General features: G+C 45.8%; 1 protein-coding gene across 3 annotated transcripts; it reads left to right on the forward strand.

Moving 5' to 3' along the window:
* The first annotated feature begins 1054 nt into the window (after positions 1-1054).
* On the forward strand, positions 1055-10569 carry nr2f2 (nuclear receptor subfamily 2, group F, member 2). 3 transcript variants are annotated; one of them, XM_055222373.1, is made up of 3 exons: positions 1055-1344; positions 5523-6068; positions 8334-10569. In XM_055222373.1, the coding sequence occupies exons 1-3, from the start codon at positions 1305-1307 to the stop codon at positions 8606-8608; spliced, it is 861 nt and encodes a 286-aa protein (XP_055078348.1). In that variant the 5' UTR covers positions 1055-1304; the 3' UTR covers positions 8609-10569. The 3 variants fall into 3 exon arrangements, with proteins under 3 accessions (XP_055078348.1, XP_033823600.1, XP_033823602.1); XM_033967709.2 differs by lacking the exon at positions 1055-1344 and adding an exon at positions 3284-4445; XM_033967711.2 differs by lacking the exon at positions 1055-1344 and adding an exon at positions 3284-4445 and having other exon boundaries at positions 5541-6068.
* Positions 10570-15660: the final 5091 nt, after the last annotated feature.

A 15660-nucleotide genomic window follows, 5' to 3' on the forward strand; every position in this document is an offset into this window, starting at 1 on the left:
CTGCTCTCCAAACGTGTCCTTTGTTTTCCTAACAATAATAAAGTGCTTTCTGCGCGCCGGAGCGGGGGAAATCGTTACGCAGCCCCTGGTTCGTGCGCGATCAGTAAATATTTAGTGCAGGCGACATCTTCCCGTCTCGTCTTAATCGATCCAAGTCCCCGTTGGGCACCAAAGCAAAGCCGCGGCGAGCTATTGTTGGGTGGAGAGCGAGTGCGTAAAAGTGCTTATACGTCCTACTGCGCTAATCACCCACAGGAAACTTCTTCAGCAGCGAATAAAGACGACTCGGGTTTGAGGGAGAATCGCGTTTGCAGGCGTGGGAATGTTTACACGTGTCCAACCAGTCAATTTTCCTCCAGACGCACAGGATTTAAGCAGGTTGGCCAGCTGTGCTCATTACGCGTAAAAGCCCTGTGAAGCTATGTCGTTTTGAGCTCCAGAGAAATACGCTGTCTGAAAATAATAACTTTTCAATAACAAAACGTGTAATCTTCAAAATATGCATGCAAAAATTCACATAATTTTTAGCATATTTAAAATCGATCGCATATGTTGAGATTTTTATATAAGGATTGTGCCAGATAGAAAAAGGCTGGAGCGTAAAAATTAAAAAGTTAGTTTTAAAGTGGAACTCTTTTAAAATAAATAAAATATATATATATAAAAATTATGTACAAATGTATATAATAATAATAATAATAATAATAATAATAATAATAATAATAATAATAATAATAATAATAATAGTAATTGGTTTTAAATTATTTACATAACAAAATGAACAAAAGTAATTCATGTTTTATCGCATTAAAATCCAGCGTGTAAAGTTTGTAAATCGAGGTGTTAATTCCACTGGACATAATCATAATTCGCTGGCTGTCAGAATGCATGCTCGCCATACTTAAAGACAGGTGTCTGTTGTGCTATCGCCCCCTCCCTCTCCCCTCCTAGCCCACACAAAGCAGCGGCGAGTGCGCGCGTTTCGGACACATTACTGTAGGGGAGAGAAACGGCGCACTGCACGATCTCCTCCGCGCTTGGCTTGGCTTGGCTCGGCTCGGCTCTACCTGGCTGCCTCTCAGACAGACCCTCCGTATAGCGCGGCACTCCACAGCCTGCCCGTGTCCCTGCTTCGGAGCCCGGTAACTCACGTGTGCGCTTCGGTCCCTCATCCCCGGCTACGACCAGCAAAGTTTTGGTGGTGCCAGAGCCATTTGTGCTTCCCAATAAAACTGACGGACTTGGGTGGCAATTTGTGTCGATAAAGAGAGAGAAGACTATATAGAATTTATACAGGAGAAGAGATGCATCCCGCTACGGACGAGTCAGCGTCGTATGCCTTTGGTAGGTCTGTTGTCACCACACAGCCTCGCCTCCTCCTGCCTCGCTCTCAAATAACTTATGAATGAGTGTGCCTTTATTTACTGCGGGCTAATAAGCTGCGTAAAAGTGGCACGTACGCCCGTAGGCTACAAATTTGATAGAATGTTTTCGCTGGGGTATTCGTCTCTGCACTTAAACGTGACAGTCTCTATTTAATTTATAAAACGCTAACTTCGTTTACGGGTGCAGATGAGTTCAAATAAACTGTTTGTTTTTATAAAATTTACATAATTCAGAGAAAAAATTATACTTACCGAGGTTTGGGAATACGTCGCTCGCTTGTCGTTTTAAAAGTGTCCTCTCCGCATCTGCAATACACCGAGACAAAAACAGTGCGTAAAATGTTAACATGGATGAAAGAATAATAGCTCTAAAATACCACCGCGGACAGGGCTTCGTGCACGGGGGGCAAAAAGTAAATCCAACTTAGGCAAACGCCGGAGCAGAACCGTCCCAGCTGCTGCGTAAAAGTGCGCATTTACAACAAACCGGCTTTCAAACGGTGCTGGTGAGCTGCTCGGCGCGGGAGACTGAAGCCGTGTCGGATGCCTCTCCTCTAAATTGAATCTCATTTGAAGGGAGGATTTTGTGCGTTCGCTAGGGGGCGCCCATATACTGCGGTTGGTGCTTGGTTGCCTTGTGCCTGTGTACTCGGACAATGCATGCTGCTACTTGCTGTTACTTCGCTCTTTCGACTGCATAGGTTCATCATCCGGACTCGGTCAACTTTTACCCACTCCTGGTGCTCTGGCCCCGGGGCGCGGTTGGTTGGAGTTGCCCGAGTCTTTAGTTGGCTTTAAATACGCGCCTGAAAATGATTAACCACGCGGGCTTCCATTCTCAAACAGCACTGTACATGACATTAAAGGCATTCCTCCATTCTCGCATTGTCTCCATCACAGACTCCAATTATAGAGGCGCTACATACGAGTAACTCCGGTGTTTATTGGCGACTGGCTTTACTTTCATCTGGAGTGCAAAGCGCGGAGTTCGGCCTTTGACCTCTAATGTCTTTTTTTAAGTGCAGCGCCTATTTAAAGTGCATGGCTTAGTTCCACACAAAGCAGTGACTTGTGAACTTTTGGCCTGCGTGACCCCAGCAGGCAGCCGATATTTGGAGCTGTGAAATGCAGTGCCCAAATCATTCTGCATTTTTATTATTATTTTTTTTCATTATTATGATTAAACACAGACTTGGCTGTAGCCTGTCTGCTGTCTGTTCTTGGGTAGAGCGTGCGTAACGAAGGCGCACAGATCCACGGAGGAAACTTCACTGCCACATACACTGTCATATACTGTACCATACATTTCATACATTTTGTACCAGCTGCATAAGCGTTATTAAAGTGTTACACTGGCCCGGGCTAAGGTTTTATTTTCATTATTCTCACGTGTCTATGCGTAATGTATTTGAGTAAGCTTGTGGTTTAATTAATTTGATTGAATATAATTTGGGGTTAAATATGATGATAATAGCTGATTAATATAACTTCAGCATGTGTAAAATGTCCGGGCTGGTTTATTGTGTGACAAAGAGACGCTGTTATTGCGCTCCCGCAGTCAGCACGGTGCGTTATGGCGCATGAGAGTAAAGTATTGGATATTTTTTACAAGCTGAAATTGCAAAGGCTTTATCGGGCGTGCATGTGAGTAAAACCTATAGTCTGACAGGCTGAAGAATTCCCGTCCCTGAATCCGTCTCGTTTTAGGACCAAGCGGCCTCTCGACCTCCATGCTGGCTCTGGCACAGTACCAAGTAGCACAAGTGCCGAGTAGCCAATGGGGTTGAGGGGGAGGTCCCTGAGCTCTGACCAGTCAAATACACTCTGCTTCCTTATATGGCAGCGCGTCTCCATGGAAACGTGTGCTAAGTTGCAGCAGTCGTGTCAAAGTTCACTATATAGAGAGCTCAGTGAGCTGATCAGAGAGAAAGCATTCTGCCAGCCCGGCTCCTACCAATCGCAAATCACTTCCTAACCTCCGCCTTTTTAACATATTTGATCACTTTGATTCTCTACTTCTTTTCCGAGTCTTTTCCGCGCACGGAGGAGCTTTGTAGGTTGTGATCTTTGTGTTTTTATTTTTTGTTTTTGGCTTTTTGGGAGACGAGTTGTCTTCGTATTTCAGCCTCTCAAACATTGGCTTGAGCGGCGCTGCTGGCGCTACCTCACAGGAAGAAAAGGAAGAAGACGCACATTTTTACGCAGTTGGTGATTTTCTTGGAGACTTGAGTTGGAACTTGATAGTAGCGCTCCCATTTGTTTTATGGTGCTCGAGGCGCGCGCTCCTGCTCATCCTGTGAAGTGTCCATGCTGTACCCGGGCGCCTGTCTCAGCTCTGAGCGAACCTTCGCACTGATGGGTGGATGGCTCACTGCACGCGCCCCTGGACTTGGCCTTTAAGCGCAGGGCAGCGGCTCGGCTCGCCATCGCATCACTTTTGAAAGCCTGCTTCGCTGCGCCTCCAACAGCCACAAGCCGTCAGTTTTCGGAGTGGATCCACCGTAGGCTTGGACTGACATTTGGTGCGAGTCCCAGTTTATCGCGTTTCCCTGAGACACCCTCCACCGCGACAGCAAAACGGCAGACAAAAAGTTTCTTTCCGTTGACTGATAGATATGGCAATGGTAGTGTGGAGAGGCTCCCAGGACGATGTGGCTGACACCCAAGGCGCCCTTTCCTCGCAGACTCAAGGCGGACTATCCCTACCCACACCCGGGGCAGGCCAGCTGAGCCTGACCGCCTCTCAGGTCGCCCCTCCGACCCCGCAGACTCCCGTGCAGGGGCCGAACTCGCAGTCCACGCCGTCGAACCAGTCCTCCCAGCAGTCGGACAAGCAGCCGCAGCACATCGAGTGCGTGGTGTGCGGGGACAAATCCAGCGGGAAGCACTACGGCCAGTTCACTTGCGAGGGCTGCAAAAGCTTCTTCAAACGGAGCGTACGACGGAACCTCACCTACACATGCCGTGCCAACAGGAATTGTCCAATCGACCAACACCACCGCAATCAGTGTCAGTACTGCCGCCTCAAAAAATGCCTTAAAGTCGGCATGAGACGGGAAGGTATTGGGACTTTTTATTTATATGATAATACGTGTGCTTGTGCTGTGAAACAAAGCATGAATGTCGCCCCGGTACTGCCCGCTCTCCCTGCACTCTGAGCGGATAGAGCAGGCAGTGTAGCCGCGCTGAGCTGCTCCAGACTGGGGCTCGTCTATTGTATTCCACCACACAGCTCTGCGCTCTGCTTTCACCAAATAATACCCCACCAGCGGTCAGACCAGGGCACCCGAATTATATTTAGCCTTAGCGTGAACGCGGACAGACCGGTGTGCAGTGAATAGATGATACAATATAACCTCCTGCGCTATTATGGCGAGTGGCGAATTAAGAGATAGCGTGCTGTGGCTACATCCATCTAGCCTCCTCCTCCTCCGTGCAGGCAGGCAGCGGACCCGGGGCTCGCATTGTGCACGCCGAGCCTCCGCGCAAGTGCCCAACTATTGATCCAGATATCAGTCCGAAATAGACGTAAAGTAAAACGAGCTGAATTGCTAAGTAGGTTAAGGGTTAAACATTCACGGGCTGCCTGGCTCCTTTGTGCGCCCTCACAGCCAGCTCATGTTGCTGTGGTGAAGAACATCATTTTAAAGCTACACATGAGCCCGGCTTGCTCCAAACTGGTTTAAATAAGCCTCAGGAGTGAGAATAAACGTGTGGAGTGTGGTTAGCGTGTCCCTATTGTCTCTATATTGTCTTTATTGGAACTATAACACAATAATAATAATGTGTGTGTGTATGTGTGTGGTGTGTGATGTGTGTGTGTGGGGTGCGTGTGTGTGTGAGTGTGTGTGTTGTTGCTACATGCTACGTGCCATCATGATTGATAGGCTAGTACTTTGTGATTTATTTGGCTTTTTTTTTTTGGTGATCAATATTTTATTTGATTTTTAGTATTCATTGGTGAAGGGGTTTCATTTGACATACAGTTCATACACATTTGATTTGATACACACTAAGTGCGCTTAAGTACATGGAGAAAACATTTCACCAATATCACCCACCACCCCATCCCACCCCAAACCCGATGTATTTGACATTTGAGTTTGACTTGTAGAATTCAGGCTTCAATATCTGTAGTTTCTCTTTTTACTGCAGCCGTGCAAAGGGGACGGGTGCCACCCACGCAGCCCCATCACGGCCAGTTCGCCCTGACCAACGGGGACCCGCTGCACTGCCATTCCTACCTATCCGGATATATCTCCCTTCTGCTGCGCGCGGAGCCCTACCCCACGTCCCGCTACGGCAGCCAGTGCATGCAGCCCAACAACATCATGGGGATCGAGAACATTTGCGAACTGGCCGCGCGGATGCTGTTCAGCGCCGTGGAGTGGGCCCGGAATATCCCGTTCTTCCCGGACCTGCAGATCACTGACCAGGTGGCGCTGCTGAGGCTGACGTGGAGCGAGTTGTTTGTGCTGAACGCGGCGCAGTGCTCCATGCCGCTGCACGTGGCCCCCCTGCTCGCGGCGGCCGGCCTTCACGCCTCGCCCATGTCCGCGGACAGAGTGGTGGCCTTTATGGATCACATACGCATCTTCCAGGAGCAGGTGGAGAAACTCAAAGCGCTACACGTGGACTCCGCGGAGTATAGCTGCCTAAAGGCGATCGTCCTCTTCACTACAGGTAAGAGACAGCGGGCTGGGCTGGTCTACTACACCGTGTTTGGCCATGTCCATTCTGTGTACGTCTGCATATGGCACACCACACATCCCCTGATATCCCACGTTGACCTAAATCTACATCCCTGGGTGTTGTTTCGTCCTGGGACAGTCTTCACCCACACTCGTTGGGCCTCCTAGTGCAAGCAAATAAATAAAAACACATGGTCAATCAAGCGCATTACACACATACACACACACACACCCGCACACATACATACACAGCCCCACACACACATACACACACACACCCCACACACACACACACACCCACTCACACACGGGGCTATAGTGAAAATGGTGCCGTGATGACACAAGAGATATTTCAGTTCTTCCCATCAACAACAACGTGCACCATTTTTCCAACAAAACAAATCCAAGACTACACTGATAACTCCACGCTTTACGCACGTTAAAAGCCCCAGTAGCTCTCAGACGAATTGCTACACTTTGATTCCCCTCGCCATTTATCAGCGTGCGTATACGGCACGTCTTGTTTGGAGCCCGTGACAGATATAAATGATACGAGACTGCGCGGGGGGAGGGGAGCAGGCGCGGAAAGACAAGCCTAATGTCCCATTTGCACATAGTAAAAGCCGGGCAGGTTGCTTCGCTCGCCCCAGTGTCGTTGGAGGGACAGTGGTGGCAGACACGTCCCGGGATGTGGTGTGCGCGTTTGGGGGAAGGCTCCAGTCGTCCCTGGGCCTGCCCCAGAACTAGGTCATGACCCGAACTTTGCAACACTAGGGTGACCTTAGCTGCGTGGCCTTAAAACGGGAGATAAAATAAACGCGTGGAGGAGATTTACAAGCGTTTAAAGCATGTGCCAACCAGGAATGTCAAGGAAAAGTGAAAAAAAGTGAGATGACTGGAATTCCCAGTATTAATGTTGATTGGAGGAGTTCTGACAAGCGCAGATGTAGTGTGTCTGCTTCATTTGATTTATTTCAGATATTTAATATAATGATTTCGAATTTGTTCATGGTAATTTGTCAGCCAATGAGATAAGATTTTAAAGTCATATTTAAGCGCGTTTTTATCCAAAATGGCTGACAATTACGCTTGAAAAAACAAACCTTGAAACCAGTCAATAATAGCCTCAATACTGCCAAATAAGTAGGCCTGCATAAATAAATGTTACTCTAATCTAAATTATTATTCAAAATTGCATGTATTAACAGTGCGTAATGCTCATGTACCCGCCAGCCACAAGCTACGTGGTTCATTCACCCCCAGAACACTCCATTGTCTCACACCGGGGACTAGCCCGTGACGTGACCCGTGCATAGGCCACTGCCAGGCGGGTCTCGAACTTCGCTCACATGCCCAGCTCCTCTTGCACTTCGGAGCTACTATCGGTGCCTTAAACTTTACCAAACTTAACCAGCGCGTGTACGAGGGTGTACTTTTTGGCACGGGATCAGCTGCCTCCCCCGCACAGCCGCCGTGCCGCGATTATGCGCCTCTGATGGTGTACTATGACGGCTAGCTCCTAAGGCTTCGGGGTGGATTTTTTTTTTCCAAGCTAAATCTCTGCTCAAGAAAGGTCATAAGGTCTCGGAGTGTGCCCCCTGCTCCTCTCCCTCCTCTCCTCTCCCTCGCTCCTCATTCCTCACACCAAAACACACCTCTCAGCTATGAATATGCTCAATTATTTAGCCGAAGCTTTTGAAGTGGCACCGAGCACATGAACACGCGCGTTATTACGGCCATAAAACGTCAGCCACGATTTGGAACGTAGCCACGGCGTCCTTTTGAATGTTACGCCTGGTCGTAATTGCCCGAAAACGCCGCGTAAATGGTAACTAGGCTTTATTTCCAACGTGATTATTTGTTTTGACAATGAACTGGAGGCGTCGCGATAAATCATGGCCGCAAACGCTCCTCTGAGAATGATATTTTAATGTTTACGGCCAGTTTAGTTTTGTAGAATAGCCTATCAATACTGAGACAACGTGTATTTAAACATATGCGTGCGTATTCGGGATAGGACGCTTAATAGTCGCAATTGAATCACTTAGGACGTTAAGAGAACCTTATAATAGTCAAATTAATCTTGATGGGAATGAAAGGGTATCGTTTGTAGACGTGTATTTGTCTTCGCCTGCGCGGTGACAGGCCATCACTCGCGGGAGAATTAGCGAGCAGGGGAAAGGGAAAACCTACGGAGCGCTTACGGACACTTTATTAATGTTTATTTGCTTTGCCCCCCTCTCCTCTCCTCTCCCAGATGCCTGTGGCCTCTCAGATGTGGCCCACGTGGAAAGCTTGCAAGAAAAGTCCCAGTGCGCCCTGGAGGAGTACGTCCGGAGCCAGTACCCCAACCAGCCCACTCGGTTCGGGAAACTCTTACTTCGCCTGCCCTCCCTCCGCACGGTCTCTTCCTCCGTCATAGAACAGTTGTTTTTCGTCCGATTGGTAGGTAAAACCCCCATTGAAACTCTCATCAGGGATATGCTGCTATCCGGGAGTAGTTTTAACTGGCCTTACATGTCCATTCAGTAAGAAGAGACCAAGGGACAAAAACGGTGGCGCGGAGGGGAGGGGAGGGGGGCACGATTCTAGCTGCTTTGTGGAAGGAATAAAAAAAAAAACTGTTTTCTCTCAATGAAGAAAGACACTAAACGACTGTGAATCCCCATCCCTCCCCTGCTGTCCCCCCAAAAAAACTGAACTTTTGAGCCCCAAATGTTGAAGTGGTCGCATCTGCTTTTTTAATGCAAGAAGAAAACGGGATTTTTTTTTTCTTTTCTTTTTTTTTATTTTTATTTTTTTTAATTTTTTTTTTGATTCGTCCTTATGAGGAAAATTGAAGTATTAATAAGTGCATTTAAAATAATTGGACTAAAATGGGAAAATAGCGAAAGGGATATGGCGTTTTCTCAGATGACTTCTTGTCCTGTGTTCATGTATAGCTGTGTTTTGTACCTTCTTTGTCGCTCCTCCCTGGTTCAAATCCGTGATTTCTGTAGTACATATGGTGTTATTTTGAACAAGGTGGAAATAATGTTTGAAAATGTTCTAAAAAGAATTAAAAACCCACAGCAATAGGAGTTCTTTTTAGGTTTAGATGCTCAAAGCTGCGATGCGCACTTACGTTCAAAACATGGCCCAACGTAGACAATTCATTTCTATCAATACATTACAGGGTTTAGCTACATTTTGAATTTTCTTCAGAATAATTTGCTAAGTTAGTCTTCCCTTAAAAAAAGAAAAAAAAAAAGATAATTGGTTTATTTAACAAAAATGCGCTACAAGTTGGTAACGCGTGCGTAATGCGTAAAAGTAGGAGATTCACTTCAAAATGCACTGACTTTACGTTCTGGATTAAAAAAAAAAAAATCGTAGTAATAATATTGATAGGGCATAAGGAGAGGTCAAAGGGTCACGGAAGTTGTAGTCTGAGTAGTGTGTAATGGCAGTATTAACCCGGTATTGTCCCGGAACAGTCAGCCTTCATTCTCCTGCAGCATAAGTGCCTGGCGCAGTGATGTGATTTACCCAAACCTCGGGAAAGTGGGCCGGAACATTTAGGGGCAAATTGAAACTTCAAGTGGCGTATTTCACTTGGAACAACTCAGATTTCGAGGCAGTATTTCTTGTAAATATAGGTCAATTCATTTCGGTTTTTCATTTCTACAAAAGTATATGTGATTAAGAAGAATTCTGTGGTTGCCATTTTGTTTCTCTCGGTCTTCAAATTGAGTGGCAGACTTAGCTAGTAGCACTGAAACTTCTGTTTGTAATGTATATACATAATACGACAAATGTTTTCTTTTTCATGTATATCAGACTGTGAACGCATGGCCCTATTTTACCTTTGATATATAAATGTAAATGTTTTCCTTCTCTTTTTTGGGACTGTATAGATATAATCTGTGCATTCAGTACACTAGCCCATGTATTTAAAGCAACAAAAAGAAGCAGGCGATGTTCATTGTTCGCTCAGACGTAAACAGGGTGAGCAGGTTTGGATGAAGGAGTTTTGTGTCATTGCTCCTTTGGTCTGGGACAGGTGCCGTGGGGCGCGTGCATGTGTGCGTGCGTGTGTGTGCGCGTGAGCGTGCCGCGTGGATGTGCGCGTGAGTGTGTGCGCTTTTGTCCTTGTTTGGGGCTTTTCCTCCCCGTGCACACGCAGAGACCCCCGTGTGTCGGACTCAAACGACTGAACAGTGGACCACAGAATGAACCATGATTGTAATTATGAACAGTTTCAACGGACCCACCTTTTTATATAAATATATAAAATATATGACTGCAGGGTATTGATAACGTATAGATACTTTTTTTTATTGATTATTATTATTATTAATATTATTATAATTATTAATTGCAAGTGATATATGTGAGTGTGTGTGAAAGTTTATAGTTCAACACAATTCTTGTTTGTTTGTGTTAGCTTATTGTAAACAAGCATTCTGCTGTAAATTTGTTCTTGGTATTAAATTATAATTTATGAATTTGAACCAGACGCTTTTCCATGTTTTGTTTTTATTTACTTGTTTTGCTGTTCCCTGTGAACTTGACTGGTCTCACATGTGCAGGCGTGCGTCCGCGTGCGTGTGCGTACAGAAGGTGGGACAGAGGCTCTGGAGTCAATTTGCTGTGGCAGGATGGTGCCCTTTGAACTCTCAAAGTGATTAATGAATTACCAAATAATTTATCAGGAAAGCGAGCAGTGCGCATGACGCGCTCAAGGTTATGGCATTTTCCTGTTTTTAACCGTTTATCACCTTTTGGGAATGTCTAGACACTGAAATGTAGACGCAGGTTTGGACCATGTTCAGATGGTATAGGCCTGTTTGACCGTATTTCCTGTTCACGTGTTAGTACAGAGCTCTGTGCGCTGAGGCAGAGGACACGACCCCCTTCTGAGCCATGCCCCTCAATAATTCATTAATTGAAAATTATATGTTAATATATGATGTATAGTACACTCACATGCAAATGACTAGAGCCTTTTAATTGGCCTGTTACGTTTCAGCAGTGACGTTGTATGTCAGATTTAGGCGTTATGTGAAGGCGGTACATGAGCTTATACCGCTGCAGAATCTTGAACAAATGAAAGTAAACAGTAAAGTGCCCATTATGGAGTACTCTGATAGGCTGGCTGATTCATTGTCACAGTGAATATGTATTTTGGGCTATTGTTCCCACTAGACCTCAGAGTAATTGAGATAAACATTAATTGGGAGTCTATTTTTATAAGCCTGTCTCATTTATTGATTTACCGTGTCACCCCTGCAGGTGTCAGACGCACGCGCGCATACACACAGCGTCTCAAAGTCATGTGATCCATACGACTCTATTCTCCCACATCAAACACCAATACGTTACAAGTACCATTTCTCTGTGCTGGCTCAGAGCTGTGGTTATCTTTGGTGACGCACTTCAACTTTTAAACCAGGAAGTGCTTGTGATTGGTCGCTGCTAACCACTGATTATTTGCGCGTGCTATTGTGACGCCGCGGAACCTTTGGCCTCGCTGTAATTACGTTCGGCTCCAGTTGAGATTGGGAGTATCAGGGCCGGCCAGAGGAGCTGAGAGAGCGGCTTAATCAGCGCGTTTCTCCGCCTAAACTGCGCGTAGCTCTCCGTGTTGTGGCTAGACTCCACCGCCTCTGATTCTCCCTGATGAAAATGATGATTATGATGCTTGCCCGATGCGCTTTTATCTGCCCACTGAAAGCTCCCTTTATCCCGGCTGTGCGAGGTGCTTCCACGGCCTGTCCGGGCAAACTCGGAGTCATGCCGCCCTGTGACGTGATAATACGACTCTTTGGTGGTGGTGGGTTATAGGTAGAGCTGACCTGACCCCTCGCCTTTCTGCTGCTGTTGGGGTAGGGCCTCTCTCAGCTCGGGGTGGAGGGCTCGGATGAGCGCGGCTGGCATGAAGCGGGGTTGATTCCATGTGACAGCGCAGAGACTCCATAATGTACACTTTATTAGGATCGTACAGCGCGGTAATGAGGCGGAACTCAGCGGAACTCAGCGGAACGCCACTTTTATTTACGTGCGTGTCAAACTTTGTGACACGGGCTGGCTTGAAAAGATCCAGTCAGACTCGCCCCTTTAGACTATTACTACTGCTACTACTACTGCTACTACTGCTACTACTGCTACTACTGCTACTACTGCTACTACTGCTACTACTGCTACTACTGCTACTACTGCTACTGCTACTACTGCTGCTGGGGCTCTGTGTGTTTAATAAGATAAAGATATGGTTTGTGATGTTTGGTTAAGCGCAAACAGGATGGTCGTGCGCGCGCACGCACACACACACACACACACACACACACAATAATACATTCACGTGCGAGTGGCTAAGCGACAAATATGCGCGTGATTTGCACCTTGGCGCTATCACTATGACAAATTAGAGCGTGGATAGGCGCTTCATAGCGTGTGTAGGCTGAGGCGGCGCAGTCCATTTACAACGCGAGGAAGCGAGTCAAACCCTTCAGGGCATCTGGTTTAAAGCTGCGAGAATATGTAGTTTTTATTATTATTATTATTATTATTATTATTATTATTATTATTATTATTATTATTATTATTATTATTCGATTTAATTGGTCTTATTGGTACCAGTTTATGACTATACTTTTCATAGTCTGAATAAAGCATGAACAAAGACGTAATTCATTATTAACTCATGGTTTATTAAGGAATGTTCAAGCTTAGTAACTAGTTAATTAATACCCTAACTCCTAACGCTTTAATTAAGTAGTTACTATGTGTATATTAACCCTGAATTCTTCTCAATTAACTATTTGTTCATTACGAATTCAGTCTTTGTTCATATTTTATTAAGGTTAATTAAAGTTTAGGTATTATGGTGTATTTTATAAAATTACTGTTACATGCACTATTTTGTGGGCTTTTCCCACTACAAATATATAACATGCTGTTTTAAATTGTTCATCACTATGGCAACCGTGCACATTTCCCATCATTTAAATCCATGGATACAATTGTGATTATATTTTCTTGTTTTCTTTGGATCTTTAATCCTAAACACTCTCCTTTCTGTCTTCACCTCGCCTCGCCTCAACCTAAGCCCATAAATGTAGTAGAATTGTGCCATCTACCCGCGGCGCACGGAACTGTCGCCTCTCCGGGAGCTGCTGTCAGAGTCACACACACACACCCCCACACACACGCACACACACGTACACCCCCCCACACACACACACCCACACACCCACACACGCACACACCCCCACACACACACACAAAACACAAAACACACCGCGCACGGACGGAGAGACTGAACCACGCACGCTCCCACGCACGCCTTTTTACGCACAGACACGGCCACGCGCAGCAGCTGCCGGCCTCAAAAACTTCACAGGCAGAGCGCGTTTGGAGCACCTGTCGCGAGCTCTGATGCCCACTCCACCGTGCCCGCGCTGCGCCGCTGTCTGCCGCTGAGTGCGCGTGGGTGGCGTGTAAAAATAATATAGCATGGGTGGAAAACTTGCGTGACCCCTGGTTGTAACTCCCTTTGGTCGCAACACCGCTCTCCTCTGTAGATATGAATATATGTGAGTTATTAATACAAGAGACGCGTATTTGGGCTGCGCTTTGAGTCCACGTGGCTGTATTAAAGCTGTCTGATCAATGGAGGCTGGAGTTATTTAAGCACCGTTTGAACGCTGCATTAAAGTGGCAGGCAGAGGACCGTCGCTTTAACGTGCGGGGTGGGAGAAATTGAGAAGAAAATGAACGAGGAGAGACGGACCAATCAACACCCGCGTGGCAAAGTTCAGGCGCGCTTTGTGCCATGGAAACGGGCCGCTTTAAAGCCCCGGGTGTAGTCTGTAGTGTGAAGGAGGGAGGAGAGAGGCAGGAGATTTCACATATTTAAATGAATAGAAGCTTGCTTTGTGGCAGTAGAGTAAACAGGGGTGGGTTGAGTAGCCAAAAAAATGCACTAAAGTAAGAGAAACGTTACTTCAAAATAATATTATCCGAGTAAAAGTTCAAAGAAGTCAAGAAGTGAGAGTAAAAATGTGTTTGGGGAAACTACTTCTCAGGTAAGAGTATGAGAGTAACTGTAAGGAAGGATAGGATTTCAAAGAATAGACACGAAAATGAGACAAACTAAATCATATCTGAAGCAGCGGTGCAAGAAACACAAATGTTGTATTATAATATTGTCTCATATCGTTTGATATTGTCAACAGAAACCTTTTGTCACTTAGGCTTTCTTACAGTGGGAAGAGGAACCAAAACGTTTACTGAAGAAAGAGTACTGTTACACTGCACAATGTATATATTATGTTACCCAAGTGGAGTAAAAGTGTTGTCCAAAACCTACTCTGGAAAGTACATATTCTTCAAAACCGTCACTCAAGTAAATGTAACTGAGTACTACCCGCCTCTGAGAGTAAATAGGAGTGTTGTGAATGCTGTCACGTTGAGTAGCGAAAACATGTTCACATCAAAACGCTGTTGTGACGGTAATGCGCACAGATCAGAGCCGGGGATCACGGGAGGTCCGGGCGGCCGCGGGGGAGACTGCTTATCCCGGTGTTTCTCAAACTGTGGTACACGGGGCCCCATGCAATTTGGAGAGTATCTCTGTAGCGACGAATGTGTTCATGTTTTCGCTCTCGTTTGGTTTAATCATTATTAGAGCAACCCTTTTTATGGTTTCGTCACATTTTCAACCTGGTTTAATGTCATTTTAGACTTAACTTAACCCACAGTCTAGTTCTGAAATAGTCTAATGATACTCAGGAAGACCGAAATACGATCAAAATTTGAGAACCATCGCACACGGCCGCCTCCTCGGAGCCCTGACGCACTATTTCATCTATTTATATAGGTATTAATCCGCGAGGACTTACTACATCTCCTATCGATCACTTGACGCGAGAAGGAGGAGGGGGGGGGCAAGCTTTATTAGACTCGCCCATTAGGTGCACCGCAGTCTCGTGAGTCTCCCAGGGGTGCTCCCGTGGTGCCGGGGCGCGTGAAGTGCACCCGGGGCCAGAGTGTGACTACATGTCTGCTTTTACGCGCACTTAAAAGGCCGTGCGTAAAAGGCCACCGTACACTCAAAAAAATGAATTGTGGCTGTTGTTACTTTTACTAAAGTGTATTTTGTAGTTTTTATTTAAACACTTTGATTTTTCACATATTTTTGACATGCTTGTGTAAATATTATGAAATACATTCAATATTTGGCATTACTCAAGGCTATATGCAAGGGATTACTCAACACTCTTAAGTAAAATGTTTGAGTTATGTCCTTCTGGGATTCCGTATTTGATTTGATTTTTTTTGCCCGCTCAAATGTGAGCACACACGCATGCGCTAATTTCACCTGCCCTGATCAACTAGACCTGACCATCTTTGGAGTTTTCTCTCAAATTTATTGGTAAGTAAAACTTTATTAACTTTGATATACTTTATATCGTTATTTATCCGGACATTTCGGCTGTATATAATATTCATGATTCGTCACGAGCATGTATTGAACGCTAAATTGAGGGAATAGTTTGGTTAGCATACTTTTTGCACTACAGACTGGGGCTGCTGCACGT

This window comes from Periophthalmus magnuspinnatus, chromosome 6 (assembly GCF_009829125.3).
Source record: "Periophthalmus magnuspinnatus isolate fPerMag1 chromosome 6, fPerMag1.2.pri, whole genome shotgun sequence".
Lineage (NCBI taxonomy): Eukaryota > Metazoa > Chordata > Actinopteri > Gobiiformes > Gobiidae > Periophthalmus > Periophthalmus magnuspinnatus.

What these genes read in the sequence shown, in the direction of transcription:
- nr2f2 (XM_033967709.2), top strand. Translation starts at nt 4,001, where the DNA reads ATGGCAATGGTAGTGTGGAGAGGCTCCCAGGACGATGTGGCTGACACC. An exon ending in AGTCGGCATGAGACGGGAAG is followed by an intron (nt 4,446 to 5,522) that starts GTATTGGGACTT and finishes CAATATCTGTAG; the next exon opens with TTTCTCTTTTTACTGCAGCC. An exon ending in GATCGTCCTCTTCACTACAG is followed by an intron (nt 6,069 to 8,333) that starts GTAAGAGACAGC and finishes CTCCTCTCCCAG; the next exon opens with ATGCCTGTGGCCTCTCAGAT.